We start from the raw sequence: 20,583 nt of genomic DNA, 5'->3' as shown, positions 1-20,583 counted from the left end.
CAAAATTGCACTTTCTTCTCTATCCTAACTCTACATGAATTTTCATCCACAATTACTTTGATAAAGCCTTCTAACTTTTTCCTGTCACCCAATATTACCCCCTTTGAGTCCACCATTACTGCTGATATCAAAATTATCTTTCCAAAAGGCAAATTTTATTCACCATTGCTTCTGTTTCCATATGTTCTGGATGTTTAGATTTCTTCCACATATTTCGTTTTCATCTGTATCTCTCTTTTTTTTAAAGATTTTTATTTATTTATTTGACAGATCACAAGTACGCAGAGCAGCAGGCAGAGAGAGGGGGGAAGCAGGCTCCCTGCTGAGCAGAGAGCCTGATGCGGGGCTCAATCCCAGGACCCTGAGATCATGACCTGCTGAAGGCAGAGGCTTAACCCACTGAGCCACCCAGGTTCCCTGAGCTCAGATATTTCTAAATCAGCTCAAATATTACTTGCTCTGCAAAGCCTTCCCATCTCCTTCAAACAGAGTTGCCCAATCTTTCCACTGAGCTCTGTGCTTAGAGTATATATCTATTAAGGAAGAATCAAATTTGTTTTCTACTCATTTGGAAACCTATATAACATTTGTTCAGTTATCAGTCTCTAACATTAGAATGAGTGTCTAAACCTAGAGTGTATGAATAATGTGGTTTTTGTTGTATATTTTCTTGTATCCAGCAAAATGGCTACCACTACCACAAGTCTTTGCTGGAAGAATAAATAATCACAGAATATATAATCAATGCGGGAATTTTTCTTTCATTATATGACTATTAGGATACAACATGTATCTTGGTGAAAGGGTTGAGGAAATGCAGATTGATCAATAAAATGAAGGTCAAAGGAGAAGTCAGGAGGAACCATCGGTATGGTACACACAGAAAACAAAGCTGACATCTAGGAAGGAAGGCAAAGAATGAGAAAATATCAAAGTGAAACCTTGAAAGAATCCAATGGGACAAGGAATTATCAGCAGCTCAGCGAAATCTTTACAATTTGACTCCGTGAATCCAAACACGTCTCATCAGTTTATCATCTTGATAAAGACATGGATATACAAAGTTCTTAGGGAAAGTACTAGAAAAAAACACTTACAGTTGGCCAGCAAGGCATCCGATCAAAAAATTTCCCAGAGTATATGGGTCTGATGCGATCTGGAGGTTCTATTCCTGGTTCAGTGTTTTCAGCCTCCTTTCTCTCTTCAGGTTGTTGGGCAAACTGGCTCTCAGAAGGTTCTATCACCAAGCCTATTTGGGGCCCTGGCTCTTCTAGTTTGGGTAGACCAGTGTCCACCTCCACAGGAGGCTTCATCTCTGTACTGGGCTTGATCACCACACAGGTCTCTTTTCCCAGTTCCTGTCTAGGTTCTAAATCCAAAGTAGGCTGCTTCCCCAGTGAAGCCCTTACTCCTCCAAAGGAACCAGCCACAGAACCTCTCCTGCTCCCTAGAGCCTGTGGACTTTCACATACCATGCCCAAGTGAGGCTGTATCATCCTTCCAGAGCACCCTGCCAGAAGACAGTCATTTTCTAACCCCATTCTTCCTGGTAACATACCTAGAGATTTTGTTTCCTGGGAGGCTGAGACCCCATAGACTCCCAAATTACTCCTCTCCGGGAGGGTCCTAGAAAGATTCTGTATTTTTAATTTCATTTCAAGCTCCTTGCTCAATGGAGATTTTGTTTCTGGTGATGCTATCCTCTCCTCAAATTTATTACTATCCAGGAGGTTCTCCCTACATGAGGAATCTTCTTTTCCTAATCCCACTCTGAACCCTAACTCCGTGGGAGATTTTGTTCCCATGAGGACCCCCCTTTCTCCTGAGTCATCCTTTCCTTCTTCCGTGAGACCAACCTCCATACTCTGGGGACATTTCCTCTCAGAAACCCTCATTCCTTCAGCTGCACTCATCTCTAAGGGGAAAACTGCACCTGGCTCAATGGAAGTTCCCAAGCCCTGGGGGTGCCCCAACCCTTTAGGGAACCCCACTCTCACGAAAGAACACATCTCCACTCGGACTCCCTGCCCACAGCTTCCTGCCTACCAATTTACGCGTAGAGGAGTTCACAGAGGAGAAGCAGACGAGGGTCTGTTTACCGGGTTACCTAGGAAACAGGGGCGGGGCTTGGCGCGCAATTGTTTCATCAGGCTGGTCTCTACCCATTTCTCCCTCTGTCTCGGTCCGTTTCTCTCCCTCTCCTTTCTCTCCCTCTTTTTCTTTCTCTCCTTCCCTCCTTCCCTTCTCTTTTCTTCCTCCTTCCTTACTAGATCTGAAGGGCAAGAAAACTTGAAGGATGTGGTCTTGGGCACTAGAGAAAATGCTCACCAACTTCTCTTCAGTTTTGCAAGCAACTCACTCTCCCTAAGATGGGTTTAGCCTCGGGCCGCCCCCTGGCCATTTGCCTATTAATTTTACTGGCGAACAGGGAATAAGTAGCCATTTTTCGGTGGTGACCATTAATTTTAGGTCCTTCGTTATGCAAGAACGTGCATACTGCATGTAGTTCTTTTAGCCTAAAGAACTACCTTGAATTCTGTTATTATATTTGGTACCTGTGGTAGAGAAAAAAGTCTTTGAGAACATTTACACTTTAATAACCAAGCTTTAAATAACATTGAAATAAAGTTTGAGATGTGTTACACAATAATGCATACTGACTTTTTTAAATACTGTGGCAAACTCAAACTCGTTTTAAGCACGCGATTTTTTTTTTTTTTTTTTTTAATTGTGTGTGAGAGAAGGGTGAGGGACTGAGGGAGAAGCAGACTCCCTGCTGGGTAGGGAGCCCTAGGCAGGGACCCATCCCAGGACTTCAAGATCATGACCTGAGGCAGAGGATTAACAGCCAGAGCCACCCAGGAACCCGGTTCAGCATGGGATTTTCTTTAAATTGTCAGGTTTTACATTTATTTATTTACATATTCTCTTCACCCAGGGTGGGGCTTGAGCTTGCAACCCCAAAGTCGAGTTGCATACTCTTCAGACTGAGCCAACCAGGCAGCCCCCTTTGTCAATGAAAGTCTATTTGGTGAATATTTGTAATTTCTACACATTCATGGGAAATACAGCACCTAGCTTGGAATCAGAACAGAATTTATAGGATTCCAGTCTTTTAGAAACTATGAAGGACTTGTAAAATTTAAAAAAAAAAAAAAAAAAGTTAGGAGATATTATTTCACATTTGAAAAAATTTGTATAAAGTAATTTTCAGATAATTAATATAAATATTCTTCTCCCCTTAAGCATTTTAAATGACTTGATAGCATATAAATGAAGGTATGTCTATGGATAAGCATTCATTCAATTCTTTCATTTTACAAATAACTATTAAGTACTTACTTTGTGTCAGTGCTAGGAATATTGTGAAACACAAGCCAATCCCTATCTCTTGGAACTTACTTTCTAGTGGGGATGGATAACCATCAAGTAAACCAATAAATAAGATCATTTCACATACTGACAAGTGTAGTGAAGAAAATACTTTCCTATAAAGGGATGCTGCTTTAGAATTTGTGGGCTTAGAAGTTATTTGAACTGAGGCTTGCTTTAAGCCCTGCTTTTTAAACATGACTAACTCTGTTCCCATAGTCTTTTTCTCATTGCCTTATCACTATGCCTGCAATTCCTTCAGTTAGAATTACCTTTAGGTTTGTCTCAGATAGTCCCAGTTAAAAGAACATTACCAGTCATTACCATCTTTGATTCATTCTTCAACTACACAATGGTGGAAACATTTCCCAGAAGAGAAGGTAGAAGATACAGATAGGTAAGAGTGCTGGAGATGATAGATGCAAAGTACTAGGAATTTGTGAATGGGTATTTAGAGATTTGAGAGCAAAGGAAGCATTAAGGGCTGTGTTCAAGTCTATTAACTTCATTTAAGGCCCATCCCTCCACTTTGTAGCTTCCTTAACAAATTATATCAATAAATAGGATTCCACATTTGACACTAAAAATATACAATTATCTGTTATCTTCAGTTACCTAGGGGTGAGGAAGAAAACACAAGCATATTATGAGTGGCAGCACTAAGAGCAACGATGTACTGTGGCATATCAGTCTCTCCAAAATTGCCAGTGGAACTTAGAAGTGCTGCCATGGGAGCAGCCCTCTTCAAGGCAAACATTATGACTAAACTATAAAATACTGTGAAATGTATTTATGAAGGGGGTAAATTAAAAGACAAAATTGGTAGAAAAAAATAAATGAGGAAGCATTATCCTAGAACAATGAAATGGGGTGTTCCTAACAATTTAAATTACAGTATCCATGTGTTATTTGTGAGGACTTCCTCAGTCAAATGCTCATCATTTTAAATGCAATTAAGTTCACAAATATTTTGAGGTCCCTATTGTCAAAAATCCTTTGTGAGGAATTGAAATGATGAATAAATTACTGTCTTGGTCCTTAAGAACTTTAAAATCCTAATAAGATTTTATTTATTTATTATTTATTTATTTATTTATTTATTTATTGGAAGAGAGCAGAGAAAGAGGGAGAGACAGAATTTTAAGCAGGCTCCATGCCCAGTGGTTCAGGAGGCCTACTCAGGGCTCCATCTTACAACTCTAAGGTTGTGACGGACTAAGCCATCCAGGGCCCCCTCCCCCAATGAGTTTTAGATTCCCCAATGGGAATGAAAATGTGAGGAGAAAAGTCTACGCACTATAAAATAAAGCAGATAGATATTAGAACCATCATAGGGAGTAAAGCAAACTATTGAAACTATTGGAAAAAGATAAATCCCGTAGAACTACAGTTGACCCTTGAACAACACAGTTTTGAACTGTGCTAGTTCATTTATATGTGGATTTTTTTCAATATATCAGAAGATTTTTTGGAGATCTGCAAAATTTTGAAAAATACTTGCAAATGATATTGCCCAGAAATACAAAAAAAAAAAAAAATTAAGAGGAAGTTAGATAATATTGTAAGATTATATTAGATATTATTGTAAGAATATGTAATAAATATAACATATAAAATATTTTATTGGTAAGACTTCCAGTCAACTATACGGTACTAGTATTTAATTTGGGGGGGCATCAAACATTACATGCAGATGTTCAACTGTGTGGCAAGTTGGTTCCCCTAACACCTGCATTGTTCAAGGGTCAACTATATTCTCAGATGTGATCAAGAGCATTTGGTTTCTTGGCGAAAGTGAAACCTGCAGTGATGAACATTAATTGTGTTCTGGGAGAGAGAGAACAAAGTGATTAAATATGCCAAGATGAGAACACATAGGCAACATTCTGGGAACACTGGGTATACTGGTATGATTAGGGTACAAAGCAAGAGTTTGGGGAGAGGGAAACTATAGAAATAGAATGACAGAAATGTGGGTTGGGCCTAGAGAAGAACTTTGGACTCTATTTTGCAAGTGAGATATCATTGAACATTTTTGAGAGTTACTGGCTGAAATGCAAAAAATGATTGAAAAGATGGGACTATGCATTAATTCAGTTTATATGAACACTACCATAATGCTAGGATTAGATCACAGGTGTTGGGATTAGATCGCAGATTTGGGGATTAGAGAATTTGGGGTATTAGAATGGAAAATGGTTTATGAAGGGGGAAGATGATTTTCCCATTTCAAGTCCAGTTGACTGGAAGTCTGTTAATACCAGTCAACTAAGCAGAAGGAGGTTTGGGCTGGAAAGTTTGGTTTGGGATGTAGTGTTAACATGCCACAACTGATGTGACATAGCCTATTTCCTGATTCTTCCTTGGATTGTCCAAGAGGTGCTAACATGACTAACACATTACACTGGAACAAGCTCTTGAGGATCAAGTGCCACAGATACCATTTAGGTATGACACATTATGCTCTTCTGGTTAGTAACTGGGAAGTTCATCTAGAAGACTGGCTGTTCAAGGATTCAAATCATCTCCCTTGCATAATGTTGACAGAGAATCCCCAGGATACCTTACCTTAAGTATACATCCTAGACAATGTTGATGTTCTCAAAACAGGGCTATACATGCAAAACCGTAAAGTAGCCCTTACCCTGAAGGAAAGTCAATTTAACATTCTATCAAATTACAAAACGAATTATTTTGTTTTGTTTCAGATACCTGGCCGGAAACTACTGTATGAAATTTGACCAAAGAAGAGTGTGTTATGTCGATCTGCAGCGGAGGATAATGTTTTGAGGTTTTGGGTTTTTTTGTTGTTGTTGTTGTTTTACTGGAATCCTGCGTAAGAACTCAGGACCAGTTTGCAGGTTAGAATACAATTTCACTAGCAGTGGTGATTTTGGACAAGTTACACCATCTCTTTGCTTCAAATTCTTTACCTTTAAAACAGGCACGCCTCACTCACTAATCACACAACCATGACTAGAGACTCCCAGCTGCCAGGCACTGTGCCACACAGTGTTGAGGACCACTTTGGGGAGCTAATACTCTAATTTAGGAAGGCAATTAGTCTCAGATGTTCATTTGCCTGAGACCTTGTAGTGTAAAAGTAAAATAGGATAACTCGCAAAGGAAAATCCTTAATAAAAGCAAGCTATTATTTTAAGATTTTCTCCCCCCCCACACACACACAAACAGGTAAACTGAATAAAAGCAATAAAAGCTTATTATTTTAAGATTTTCTCGCCTAGAGACTTTTGGTATGGGGAGGTTCTAATCCTTTTCGCAGGAGTAAATACCTTTACGACCCAGGCTTCCCCTCAGGACACGTTCGGAGGGCTGGGGAGGCTCTCTCAGGCTAGAAAAGTCCTCCCCAAAAAGCCCCCTAGCCGTGTTGGGGTGCTGCAGAGTAGCGTTAATTGGGCTGTGAGCTCACATTCACAAAAGGAATTTCTCCGCCCCACATGGGCAGGGAGCAACAAACCCCTGTTCTCGAGCTTCCCCAAAACCCAGGCCATAAAAGAATTCCCCCACCCCCTACCGCCGGGAGCCCAGGACCGCCACCCAGATGACAATGGCGCCTGCAAGGGCGGGGCCGCGCTTGCCAGGGACGTGGGATGGAGGAAGCAGGCTGGCTCGCCCCTGGCTGAACGCAGAGGTCACATGACACGCCCCAGCCGACCCCGCAGACCAGCCCCAGCTGAGAGGGCTTTGAGAAGGGGCGGGGGAGCGGACGGAGAGGTGGGCCTAGCTACCGCGGAAGTGACGAAGGGGCGTAGCTCCCTACGTGCAGCGACGTGGCGGCGAGGCCGGCGCCGAGCGGCGGAAGTGGCTCCCGGGCTGGGACTTGAGTGTTTGTGTTTTGGTTCGCGGCGGAGCCGGCGGCTAGCCTGAGGGGAGGAGGCAGAGGAGGGAGGAGGAGGAAGAATTAGTCGGAACTCGAGCGCCGGCGGCGGTGAAGGAGGAGAAAGGAAAGAGGAAGGCGGAGCGGAGAGAGGCGGAGACGGAGCCGGACGGGGGCGGCACCACGGCACGATCCCCGCACGGTCCAGTCTGAGGGGAGCGGCCTGAGGAGGAGACGCGCCGCCACCGTCTAAGCCACCGCCACAGCTTTAGCCTCTTTTCGGGCTACGCCTGGGACTTGCTGCCGGGAGGCTTCAGCCCCGCGGCTCCGCGTGCTGCCGTCTCAGGTAACCAAACCTTCCCTCCCTTGCCAAGAGCCAGCCGGGACCCCAGGTTATGCGCTGTTCTCAGTCTGTCCGCGGCCCTGCGGGCACTGTGTCTCCCGTCCATTCTTCTTCACCTGGCCCCAGTGCCCTGGACCAGAGCTGTCGAGCTGGGCATCTCGTCCTGCCGGCTCTGGTGATTCATTCCTCAAAGAGCTCCGGGGATCGGGATTTGCGGACTGACTGAGGGAGCGACGGGTGTCACCCTCTTCCCTTCTCAAGATGGCGCCGTGAAAGAGTGCTGGAGGCCGCGGTTCCGTCTGGCCCCTGTCCTGGCAGTCCTGGAGGGGGTGGTCCCAGCCGAAGCCAGGCCAGGGTGGGGGAAGCAGGATGGGAAAGATGGCCAGGGGGCCTGGCGGGTCCTGCTTGTTCGGGCTGTCCGGAGTTTTGTATCAGTTACTCAGGTGCTCTCCAAGGAGGAACTGGGGCCTACAGCAGGTGTGAATTTAGGGAGCTCCGCCTACCTTCGACTTCCAAAGACGGGTAATGGAGGGAGGAGGAGGCTCATCAACTTAGTCTGCCTAGGGGGTGTCTCATCTATGAAAGGTGATGAACCGCAACTTTAAAGAACTCAAGACAACTAGGCCGCTGAGCATGCACAGTGGGTAGAGAGAGACCTTATGAAACCTGTCCCGCTGTTCTCTTCCCTTAGAAGCTGGTTACCTCCCGAGACTGTACGCTGTGAACGTCATAATTCACAAATTTTGGGTTTTGTCAGTGTCATAACCAGTTAGAAAAAAAAAACACGTGTACAGCACTATGATAATTCCGGAGGGCTCAGAAACTTTATTTTTAATGTAAAACTGGGATAATATGAGTTCATAGGGTTGCTGTAAGCAAAATTCATGGAATAGTGGTTGGCACAAAAATGTGTGGTAAATGTTAGCTGCTGTTGTTAATACTCTATTCATTAAAGAATACCTAGAGACCTTTATAGACTACCACTTAATTTTCAAAAGATTTAAAAAGCATTTTATGCAAAATTTTTGTTTTGCAAAACAAAACAGTAGTGAATACATTAACCTTAATGTTAGGCTGCCTGTATCTTTTATAATTACATTTATTTTCTGCTAGAGAGTGTTGGAGGGAGTTATAGTCCAACAGCTTTAACCCTTAGAAGGCAAAGCTAAAATCATAATTTTTTATGGGAATGTCGTTTTTCCTGAAATTTTGGACCATGGAAATTCGGAGCATGTTGTCCTTGACAAGTATTTGAATTTGCTGTTTTGGAGGTAGTGAAACAATTGGGAAGTGTTTCTGTTGGTATTGAAATATCTGAGTGTGTTGGTACGTGTTCATTCTGCATGATATTCTGTTGATACTTGGTCATTATTTCATCAGAGGGCCCCTTTAATTGCCAATTTTCAGTCCCTTTTATGTGTTGGCCCCTGTATTGGATAGATAGATAGGTAGATTGATTCATTCTGTCATCTAATTCTCCAGTAGATATGTAACTTATTTAAAGATATTATTTATTTATCTAACAGAGAGAGTGAACAACGAGAGAGGGAACACAGCAGGGGGAATGGGAGAGGGAGAAGCAGACTTCCTGCTGAACAACGAGCCCAGTGCTGGGGCTTGATTCCAGGACCCTGGGATCATGACCTGAGCAGAAGGCAGCTGCTTAATGGCTGAGCCACCCAGGCGCCCCGGAGCATTTTTTATTACAGAAAAATTTTTAAATGTACAGAAATAGGGAGAAGAGTAAAGTGAACTCATCGCCATTAAATTATTTTGTGGCCAGTCATGTTTTATTTACATCCCTACTGTTTGGAAGCAACTCAAACATCTTGTTTCAAGTGTGAATAGTTCGGTATGCATTACTAAAAGGACACTACAAAGCTACCGTTTAGGTAAGTCAGTGGTGATTTTGTTGTCTCCAACATAAGATCGCTTGGATATTTATTAATGAATTCATTGTCCAAAGGGATTTTTATCTAAACTCATTTCATGGGGAAGGCAATTTTCTTAAATGAGGTACCTAAATGAAATATAACAGTTACTTTAAGGAGGGAATCATCAGATTTAAGGAGCACATGATCTGATTGTAGCTAAAGATGGGAGGAAACCATTGTGATTTGTGAGTAGATTGGAATAATGTTCCCTTATTCCTTTGAGATTGAAAATTAGCATTAGGTGATAAGAGAAGTTGCCATTTAGGTTAGGTTTTTCTAGATGTGTTAAATAGAAAATAGTGACATATTTAATTGTTAGGCCCAAACTACAGAATAGCGTTAACAAAGTAAGACACTAATTAAAGATTACCACATAGAGGACCTCTGTTAACACTTCCATGTATAATGTACTTGAGCACATGAAACAATTCTAAGTCTTTTAGCCACTGGACACACAAACCTGAGAGCCTTATAATACTTGTTGCTCCAATTTACCATTAGTTAAACAAAAAAAATGTATAATTTTACAGGGGCCTTCCCATAATAATAGCCAACATTTATTGAGCTCTTAACTGTGTTCTAGGATCTTTTGTAAGAACTTTCCATTTATGAACTTTATTTTCCCTAAAACTATTCTAGTCCAGCTAGTCTGGCTCCAGAACCTAAACTCTTGAATCATCTCTCAGGTTGACTGAGTTTGAAACGTAGCTCTTTCATGGCTTTGTCACAACTCTGTCACAGTAACTGTATGACCTCAATCAAGTTACTGAACCTCTCTGTCCCTGTTTCCTCATTTTTAAGGGTTGTAGTATCTATAGGATTGTTGAGCAAATGTTAAGTACTTAACTACCTGGCACAAATTTAAGTCTTTAATAAAGATTAGCTATAGAATTTTTTTAAAATTCTGAAAATTACAGCAGGATTTTAGGCTTAAATCTCATACCTTTATATTATTACAAAGGTAGTGAACTTAAATGACATTCAATGTCATATCGATGTTAAGATTATCATGCAATAATATGGTACAGGCAAAATTTGCTGAAGTGATTAACATTAGATTTGTTTTGTTTCCTGATTTGTTTATTTAATTTTTCTTTACAGGTTTCTCTACATCTAGAAAGAAAAAAATTGACACCTTGCATCCTGGAAGTTCATTTAAGAGACTGAAATTAGGGACTTCTTTCAAATTTGGACATGGCTAATCGAGGAGCAACAAGACCCAACGGGCCAAATACTGGAAATAAAATATGCCAGTTCAAACTAGTACTTCTGGGAGAGTCTGCTGTTGGGAAATCAAGCCTAGTGCTTCGTTTTGTGAAGGGCCAGTTTCATGAATTTCAAGAGAGTACCATAGGGGGTGAGATTTTCTTTTTTCTCTTCATTTAATTAAATTATACATTGGCAAAAATTTTGCGGTTCTAGTTGTTTGATGATGAATACCTAAATAGGTTGCATAGTGAAGACAACTGTTCAGCAGACTTCAGGCTTTAAAACTTACATTGATTTTTGTTTAGATAGTATCTTCCTACATTTTGATTTCCTGGTTATCCCCAAGATGGTTTTGTGTATAAGCTGGAATACAGATGCAAGCATGAAGAGAGTCAATATCCCAAGTATTTAGATTTGATCTGATGCCTGTTCCTTGATAGTTATTAGAGGCTTTTTCAAATTAATACATGTTTTAGCACTTTAGGATGAGTAAGAAAATAGTAAAAGTAAATAATGAAAGTTAACCTTAAAATTCTAATTCTAAATAACTGGACTGTTTATAAATTACACTGATTAGTAAAATTAATTAAATTTTATTAAACTTGTTTAAGAGTGCTCCTAGGGTGAAGGAAGAGAAAAAGTCAATGATCAACGGAAGAGGGACAAAAAGGGAAATGGGACCTGGAGAGAAAGACAAAAGAAAGGTTAAGAAGTAGAGTACACTGAATACAGTGGTTGTGGTAGAGCTGAAATGAGGGGAAGGTAAGAGGCAGGAGAAAGGTAACAGCTAATAGTGCAGTGTTATGGATAGAAGACAGGAAATTTGATAAATTGAATATAATCAAATTCACAATTATATAGCAGTGGGGCAAAACAACCTTTTCCTTTTTTTTTTTTTTAAGAATTTATTTATATGATAGAGAGTGAGAGGATGAGGGGGGAAAGCAGATTCCCTGCAGAGCTGGGAGCCTGATGTGGGACTCGATCCCAGGACTACAGGATCATAACCCGAGCTGAAGGCAGTGGCTTAACCAACTGAGTCACCCAGGCACCCCCAGAACAGCCTTTTCCAAGCGTCCTCTTTCATCTGTCAAATGAAGCTTTTGAATTGGGTAATACCAGAGGAAACACGGTTTTAAGATTACAATATTTTGCAAGGGGTATATAATTAAGCAGTACTATATTTTTAAGGGTATACATAATATATTTTAATGTCCTACATATAAAAAGTCAAACTTTTGAGATACTTAAGACTGATACTGACACATAGCAACTTCAGATCTTTCAGAAGTGGAACTTCCTGTCCTGCATTTAGTGTATGTTCTCAAGTACACTTGAGGATCTTGTTCATAGTTTAGACCCTTAAAATAAAATAGTTTATAAAACTAGACTACCTCCTGGTCTTTCCCTGTATACAGGAAGTATCCTGCATAGGTGATATTTCCACTTCAGTAGACTCAGAGAAGTGTGGTGGTGATTGTCAATCTCTTGTTTGTACATCTCTCAAGTTACACAGTGTTACATGTTTTAGTTTGTTGTATTTTGTTTTTCAAAATTGATTTATTGAGAGAGAGAGAGAGAGAGAGAGTGTACACAGTGGTGGGAGTGAGTAAGGGCAGAGGGAGAAGGATAGAATCCTCAAGCAAACTCCCTGCTGAGTATGGAGCCTATTATGGGACCCATCACAGGGTCAGTCCCAGAACCCTGAGATCATGACCTGAGCTGAAATCAAGTCAGCTGCTCAACTGACTGAGCTACCCAGGTGCTCCTAGTGTTTTGTGTTTTTATAATGAGCATGAAAAATGTAGTCCATGGTATGGAGCTTTTGAGTTAGAAATCCAATGAATAATAATAATGAGTAATATACTTAATATACATTCTTGTGGTGTCTTTGTTAGTAGATTTTTATATATATATATACATACATATATATGTGTATGTATATACATACATATATAGACACACACATACATTTATGTATGTGTAGACACACACACAGACACATACATCTGGTTTAGTAATGAAATATCAAGGTAATAACAATTCTCGAGTGGTTGTCAGTAGCAGCATTTCCCAAAGTACTTATGAGTTTGAGGCTATAAATACATGGGACAGATAGAATTGATAAATGCCACCCTCCCCCTTTTCACAATACATACCAAAATAACAAAACACTGAAATGCTATAGTAAAGAACTTAATTCCTGGGAAACTGCAGGAGCCTCAGAAGCTTAAGACTAGAATCTTTTTTTTTTTTAATATTATGATCATCCGAATGTATTTTTTCCTAATTGACATTTCAAGCAGGACGTTTACAAGAAAAATTTAATCCTGTATCAATGTCATAAGTACACATATTTTCTGATATGTGTGTATGCGTATATATAGTCTGCAAATTAGATTATTTACATTTCAGTAATGAGTTTTTCAGGTTTTTGTTCCTACATGTAAAGCTTCCTTAATATTTTCTACTTGTACAGATCAAATCTTGTTTTTAAAACCAACTCTATAAGGAATTTATACCCAAATTTCTGTGTCAGTGGTTGTTGGATACTTTCTAACTACCTTGACTATATAGTAATATCTTTAGGAGGTATGAAGTGCCATTACTATTATATCTGTGAGCACCGGTATTTGGTTTGGTTTTGAGACATTACTGACATAAAACATTGTGTAAGATTAAGGTAGAAGACAGTGATTTAATGTCATGTTTTGACAACAGAACAGTGACAAAAATGTGTCAGAGAACGAAGTGCTATTCTTTTATGCTGTTTGCTAACAGCATAAGGGTGCTGTTCACCCTTAGGAATTATAGTAGTAGTCTACTTAAGGATTTCAAGGTTTGAGCTATTTAATGTCGAATACCACAGGTCTGTAACTTTTAAGAAATAAGTATTTTTGTTTTGGCTGATGTGAGATAAGACTTAGCTAACAGATGAACCTGGCCCAATGTTTTGCATTTCATCTGTGCTTTATTTTTTGATTGTTTATATCTGGTAATAGTCATTATGGTCTGAAGAGCTTAATTAAAATTTTCTTCTGATTGTGTTTTACAGGGGGGATCATATGTTGTACTCTTTAATTTGTATATTCTAGACCTTACATTCATCAAGAATATCAGGGTAGTTTATGTGATTCTTCCTAAACATGGAAGTTTGATTTAAGAATCCATGTTGTCTCTCAATTTCACATACAATTGTCCCTTGATCCTGTAACACTCACAATGAGGTTAGGTCATTAGGTGATGGGTGTAGCACTTTGGGGAGTTCTAGCTTATTTATAGGGGTTTAAAGTCTGCATGACATTTTTTATTCTTATTAAGACAAGCCCAGAAGGTTGGCAAGGAATATTAAGGCTCAGGTGGTTGTCTTCCTTCCTGCTATCTCATCTGAAGGCTTAGTATTGACTCAGTTAATATTTGTTGGATAGGGCTGGCCATCTTTCACTTAACACCTTGAGTAGTTAAAGACTTTACCAGATTTCAAGTGAGTTACTCTTGTCAAAAAAAAAGAACCAGAATTTATTTTTAAACACATTTAAGTATTATTTATAAACAAGTAGATAGATCTTCGGTGTAAGAGCAGCATAAGGGTATGCAGTGAAATAAGATGTAGTCATTCAACTCTTTTTTTCTTTTGAAAGATAAATGTTTTGTACCACAGTTTAATTTTATAGGCAGTGTCATCAGAGGAATAGAAGACACATGGTTTAGGTTATAGAACTATACATGAGAACATTAACAGCATTTTCTTTGCAGGTACTGTAATTTTTGAACTTGGGTTTAGAGCAGTGGTTCTCAGAATGTTCCCTGTTCCAGGAGCATCTGCATTACCTGAGAATGTGTTAAAAGTGCAAATTCCTATATCCTATATTGAATCGAAATCCTGAAGTGGAACCAGTGATCTTACATTTTAACAGGTCTTCCAGGTGATTTGATATGTGCTGAAGTTTGAGAACAACTACTTTTGTGTTCTGAGTAGTCAATATTACTTTTACACTGAGGTTCTTGGAATAATTGCCTTTTTTTTTTTTTTTTGAACTGTAGTTTGGGTAGGATTTCTAAAAATAAGTTGTTTATCCAACTGCTCCAGTTTGAAGATAACAAGTATTTTGCCCGGTTACATCATATATTATTTGTATCTGTTTGTATGGAAACCCTTTCCATAAGTCTGTTAACCTGTTGGGCCCTTTAAGAGAGAATATGGCCCCTTCTCGGTCCCATCTAGGTTGCTCTCCCCTGTCTTTCCTAAGGAACTTAGAGTATCTGGAGTTTTCAGTTATCTGTACCAATGCTGCTCCCCCTTAGTGTCACAAGTAATCAAGGACTGATTATACCCTAAGTTAGAGAAACAAGTGCCTTTTTAATTGTAGTTCCAGTACATGGCACATATTCTGAGGCAACTCATTCTCAGCTTTATTTTACTCTTACAGAAAGGAAAATAATGGTACCTAACTTGAAAAGGTTTCGGTGAGGATTAAATGAAAGTACATATAAATTTCTTGGCTACTGTGCCTAGCATAAAGTAAAATGCTTATTAAATGTTAGCTGCTACCACTGCCATCACCACCATTACTTTTTGCTGAGTCATTTTTGTCACTGTTCTGTTGTCAAAACAGGACATTTATTTTGGAATCATAACTATTCCATGTAGTGCATAGTGTTTGATTTAGGATTTGACAATGTTAAAAAATTTACGTTTAGATTTTCTTTTATTGAAAGACAAACCCTCGGATTAAAAATTATAGGAACAGTCGCTTCTCGGCCTTTTGTCTAAGATCAGGTGTAAAAATTATACGAACAGGGGCGCCTGGGTGGCTTAGTCGTTAAGCATCTGCCTTCAGCTCAGGTCATGATCTCAGGGTCCTGGGATAGAGTCCCGCGTCAGGCTCCCTGCTCCACAGGAAGCCTGCTTCTCCCTCTCCCACTTGTCCTGCTTGTGTTCCCCTATCTTACTGTGCCTCTTTCTGTCAAATAAATAAAATCCTTTAAAAAAAAATTATAGGAACAAACCAGAGTTTTTTTTAGAGGTTTTTATTTGTCAGAGAGCACGTGAGCACAAGCAGGGGGAACGAACTGCAGAGGGAGAAGGCTCCCTGCTGAGCAAGGAGCCCAATGTGGGACTTGATCCCAGAACCCTGGAATCATGACCTGAGCCAAGGCAGATGCTGAACCCAAGATTTTAAAAACCTTATAAGCAAATACTTGCATTAAATTTGAGCCTTCCAAAAATGAAGTTTTTGCAAATTCATTCAAGTAGATAGTATGAGCATTTACAACTTAAGTTTCTTAAAATTCTACATGGTAAATCCTTACTAATTTCCCCCCTCCATTTATTGGTTTTCACAAAAGTGGTTAGTCATGTATATTACACTAAATGCAGGCCACCCACATGAACTAAGTTATTTGTAGAAATTTTCTCAGAGGGAGAAATTACACTGTTAAGTAGAATACTAAATGTATTCGGATATTAAACTTACTTCCTAAACTGGGAAAGAAAGCCTAGCCAGAAAATTTGAATCTGAGTAAGTCATGTTCTTCCTGTAGTAGTAAGCTTTCTGTTGCCCTTCACTTGTTTGCCTTCAGAAAAACCAGTCTGTATATAGATGATCCCCAGTTCACAGGGGTTCTACTTAAGATTTTTCAACTTCATGATGGTATGAAAGCAATACAGACAGTAGAAACTATACTTTGAATTTTGATTATCTTCCAGGCTGGCAATATTCAATATAATACTCTTGTGATGTTTGCAGTAGCTGGGAGTCCTAACTCCCAGTCAGCCACAAGATCACAGGGTAAATAACTGAAACAACCATTCTGTACCAGTAACACCATTTCATTTTTCATATTTAGTACAGTATTCAAAAAATTACACAAGATATTCAGTACTGTGTTAATAAATAGTCTTTGTGTTAGGTGATTCTGCCCAACTGTAAGTTAACATAAGTGTCCTGAGCACATGTAAACTAAGGTAGGTTAGGTGTATTTTTTACTTTTACCATATTTTCAACTTGATGGGTTTAGTGGGAATAACCCCATCAGGAGTCCAGGAAGACCTGTACTATAATCTGTGCATTTATTACCTTTATCTTTTTTCATCCACAAATTGCTCTCAATTAAAAGTGCTTTTTTTTTTTAAGAAGCATGTACAAGTAAGGGGGTGGTACAGAGGGAAAAGGAGAGAGAATCCTAATGTTAAGCATGGAGCCCTATGTGGGACTTGATCTCACAACCCTAAAGTCATTACCTGAGCAGAAAGCAAGAGTTGGATGCCACCCAGGTGCACCTCAATTTAAAAAACTTTTCAGAAAGAACAGAAAACCTAGAGATAGACCATTAGCATATGGTCTTCGATTGGTGAGGAAAACAGTGAAGTGTTCGTTGTTCTTTCTAACACAGAATTAAAATTGTCAAAGTTAATCATTGGTTTCAAGTGGAAGAATATCCTTATGCATGATAGTGTTCACTTCTAGAAAGTGTGTATTCAGTCAGTATTTGAGATAAGTTGTATTACTCCGGGAAGTTGGTAGAGATTTGGTGCTTTATATCAGTTTGTACCAGTTTGCCCTAAAAAATGAATCTTTAATAGTCTAAACATCGTTATTCTCCAGTATCCTAGTTTAAAGTGTTACACGTGACTACTAAATATTGCTGTCAGTTAGGAGTCTGTAAGCTTGTTTCTAATTCTGGTACCTTTCTATGAACACTTATCTGAGACCTGTTTGTAAAATGAGAGGGTTGAACTAAATAAGGATCCTTCTAGAGCAAACTTTCTAAAATTTTTGTCCCATCTTACTTAATTCATTTATTGTCCTCTGATGCTGCTGAAGTGCTCAAAGCTGTTAGATAGGATCTTTGCCAGTTAATTCTAACTATAGTGAACAGCCTCTATTGATTGACTAATTTGCTGCTTTTATTCTGTCAGATTGTGAAACTTCTTTAAAATTCATTTACTCAATGAATTTACTCAGCTCTTAACACTGCTAAGTACTAGAAGTTAAAGATGACCTTATAGTTTGGGATGGGAGACAGATTAAGTACACATAAGGAATGAAAAATGGTATTATATACCATTATTTATTTATTTGTTTATTTTAAATTTATTTATTTATTTGACACACACAGACAGCAAGAGAGGGAATACAAGCAGGGGCAGTGGGAGAGGGAGGAGCAGGCAGGGAAACCTGATATGGGGCTAGATCCCAGGACCCTGGGATCATGACCTGAGCCAAACAAAGGCAGAGCTTTAAGACTAAGCCACCCAGGCTTCCCACATAAAACTATGTAAATTATGTCTAAATTTCCAGTTGGCCTTCCTGTTTTATTTATTATATATTCCAAAAGAGGACATATATGTATATATAAAGGAAGTGTATTGTTAGTTACATACTGGAAAAATCTGTAAGTTTTCAAAAGCTTTGGTGCTTGGACTTGATCACATGTATTTTGGCTGCATTCAGTCTATTTTTGCTACCTTTCTGTTGTTGACTCTGTTCTAAACATTTAAGGTTTGTGGATAATTGACCTTTTGTAGACAGCAGGGACCCATAAATGATACTTGTTCTGGATAATGATTGGGTGTGGTGGGGTGAGAACCTTTTTTAAAATTTGCTTTTAATAGAATAAGAATTCTGACTTGATAAAAATAAACAGGAAGTTTTGTTGTTGAAAAATGTTTCTTTTCCCCTTTTGTGTCTTACACCATAATAATCTGATCTTATATGCAATTTTGTGGTGCACACTGAATTTATTATAGGATGACATAATTTGGAGTCATCATAGAGCTTTTTATGACAGGCCTCTTAGTGGAGGAGGATAAGAATGTGTAAATGTGAGAAAAGCAATAGGAATAATTCCAGAAGTTTTGGAATTTTGATCATTGGCTATCTTGATACAAATACGAATTCTAGCAAACAAATTACTAATTCCTCAAGATGAGAGTGTGCTTACTGAAGTCACATACTGGATTTTGGAAATAAGGAATTATGCTCCTGTTTTATTACTTTTATACAACAGAATATACAAATATACAAAATTACTTCAATTATTTTGAAGTAAGTGTTGATGAACAGCATTCACCCTCTTTCCAAGGTAATATAGATGTGGCAGAATAAGTAGAAACAGGATGAGGGACCACTTATTCCTGGTTTCTATCGTTAAAGATAGCAGGTGCTTTTGGACTCAGAAGAGGATAATCTATTGATATGGAACTAAGTCTATATGTAATAATTGGACACCTTTAGCATTTTTCAGTGTTTTTACAAGTTTCATATGGACCTTACCATAGCTATATGATAATACACTGAAAATTCTATATTCTCCCTTCTATATTCTCCCTTCTATATTCCCTACCCCACTCAATTCTTTTCCCCAGAGACAATGTAACTTCGTTGTATGTCCTTGGGAGGTTGCTGTTACTTTAAATCTATATAGTCTCTATACTGTGGAATTTGAAACATCAGGGCCACTGTACTGTATCATATTTTTTATACTGTCCTAGTTATTAATTGCTCAGAAAAAAATGACCACAAAACTTAATGATTTAGAGCAATACCATTTTCTCTCTCTCATGGTTCTGGGAGTTGAGTGGGCTTTGTAGGTGGTTTTCTGATCTCTCATGGGTTGCTGTTGGTGCTGGGGCTAGAATCAGCTCAGCAGCTGCTGGCTGTTGATTGGGGCCTCAGCTAGAACACCTACATGTGGTCCTTGCCACCTGGCTTGGGTTTCCTCACAGCATGATGGCTGGGTTCAAGAATGAGTGTCCCAAAAAGTACCAGGTGAAGCTGGGTGACCTGTCATGACCTAGCCTAAGAATTCACACAGATAGCATCAGTTATGTTCTAGTCACAGGCTCACACAGATTCAAAGGAGTGTAGGTGTCATGTAAGAAGAATGTGGTGTAGGAAATGTTGTTGAAGCCATCTTGGAAAACACAATCTGTCAAAGATCTATCCATATCATTTTAGGAAGGGCATTTCATTTATCTTGGCTGTAGCAGTATCTCATTGCATGGATCATACCAATGTTTAAATCATTTAAATCGGTTCTTTAGTTTTGGATTTGCACATTGTTTTATATTTTTGGCTGTTAACAGTAAGTGCAATAAATAATTCATAGTCATTTCTCATATATCCCAAGTATTGCTATTATGTAAATTTCTAGAAGTTGATTGCCTTTGTTTGTCAAAGGTTACATACATTTGTAATTCTGGTAAAATTTTCCAGACAGCCCTTCAACAACAGTGTACAGAATGTCTGTTACTCTATTTTACTATCTCAGGGGACTTGTAGATTTTACTATTCTGCATTTTTTATTGTACTTTTTCCCATAATATGAGCGAGATCAAGAATCTTAAATTTTTAGAGTCCATTGTGTTTCCTTTCTCTGTTAACTATAGCTCCATGATAGTCTGAATTTGTAATAGTCATGCTATTATATATCATTTCATTTATTAGTGTAATTTCTCAGTATCTCTGTGTTATATCGTATTTATTTTAGTAACTGGTAATTTCACATTCTTTAACTGTACTCATACTGTTGGACATTTAATGTTTGTATTTTTGTTTGCTGTTTCAGATAATCATCTAATTGTGGCTATTTTCTGAGGATTTTTTTCCACTCTGGACTTATTTCTGTAAGGTTTCTAGATGTGGTTACTGAACCAAAAGTAATTTTATCAAATGATGGTGGGATCAAAAGGATTTCAGTCTTCTCATTACTTTTTTCCTCCCTTGGAGATACTTCAGTTTCTTAAGGCATTGCTTGGCGTACATAATTGTATTCTGGGATTGCAGGTTCCTGTAACAGTTACTCTTGAGAGTTAAAGTCTTCCTTGTCTCTCTCTTCTCCCTTCTTGCTTGCTTGCTCTTTTTTTTTTTTTTTTTTTTTTT

At 38.9% G+C, this 20,583-nt stretch overlaps 2 protein-coding genes across 2 annotated transcripts in view; one reads left to right on the top strand and one right to left on the bottom strand.

Annotated features, from left to right (window-relative positions):
• The window catches only part of EFHB (EF-hand domain family member B), a 54,630-nt gene extending 52,607 nt beyond the window's left edge, over window positions 1-2,023 (bottom strand). The window contains exon 1 of the mRNA XM_059387968.1: window positions 1,098-2,023. Coding sequence (XP_059243951.1) covers window positions 1,098-2,009 — 912 coding nt within the window. The 5' untranslated portion in view covers window positions 2,010-2,023. The remainder of the gene's footprint in view (window positions 1-1,097) is intronic.
• Window positions 2,024-7,167: 5,144 nt separating this feature from the next.
• Window positions 7,168-20,583, top strand: part of RAB5A (RAB5A, member RAS oncogene family) — a 28,639-nt gene continuing 15,223 nt past the window's right edge. Inside the window, exons 1-2 of the mRNA XM_059390864.1 lie at window positions 7,168-7,556; window positions 10,589-10,844. Coding sequence (XP_059246847.1) covers window positions 10,682-10,844 — 163 coding nt within the window. The 5' untranslated portion in view covers window positions 7,168-7,556; window positions 10,589-10,681. The remainder of the gene's footprint in view (window positions 7,557-10,588; window positions 10,845-20,583) is intronic.

Source organism: Mustela nigripes, chromosome 2, assembly GCF_022355385.1.
Source record: "Mustela nigripes isolate SB6536 chromosome 2, MUSNIG.SB6536, whole genome shotgun sequence".
Taxonomy (NCBI): Eukaryota; Metazoa; Chordata; class Mammalia; order Carnivora; family Mustelidae; genus Mustela; species Mustela nigripes.
This window is presented reverse-complemented; position numbering and strand designations above follow the sequence as displayed.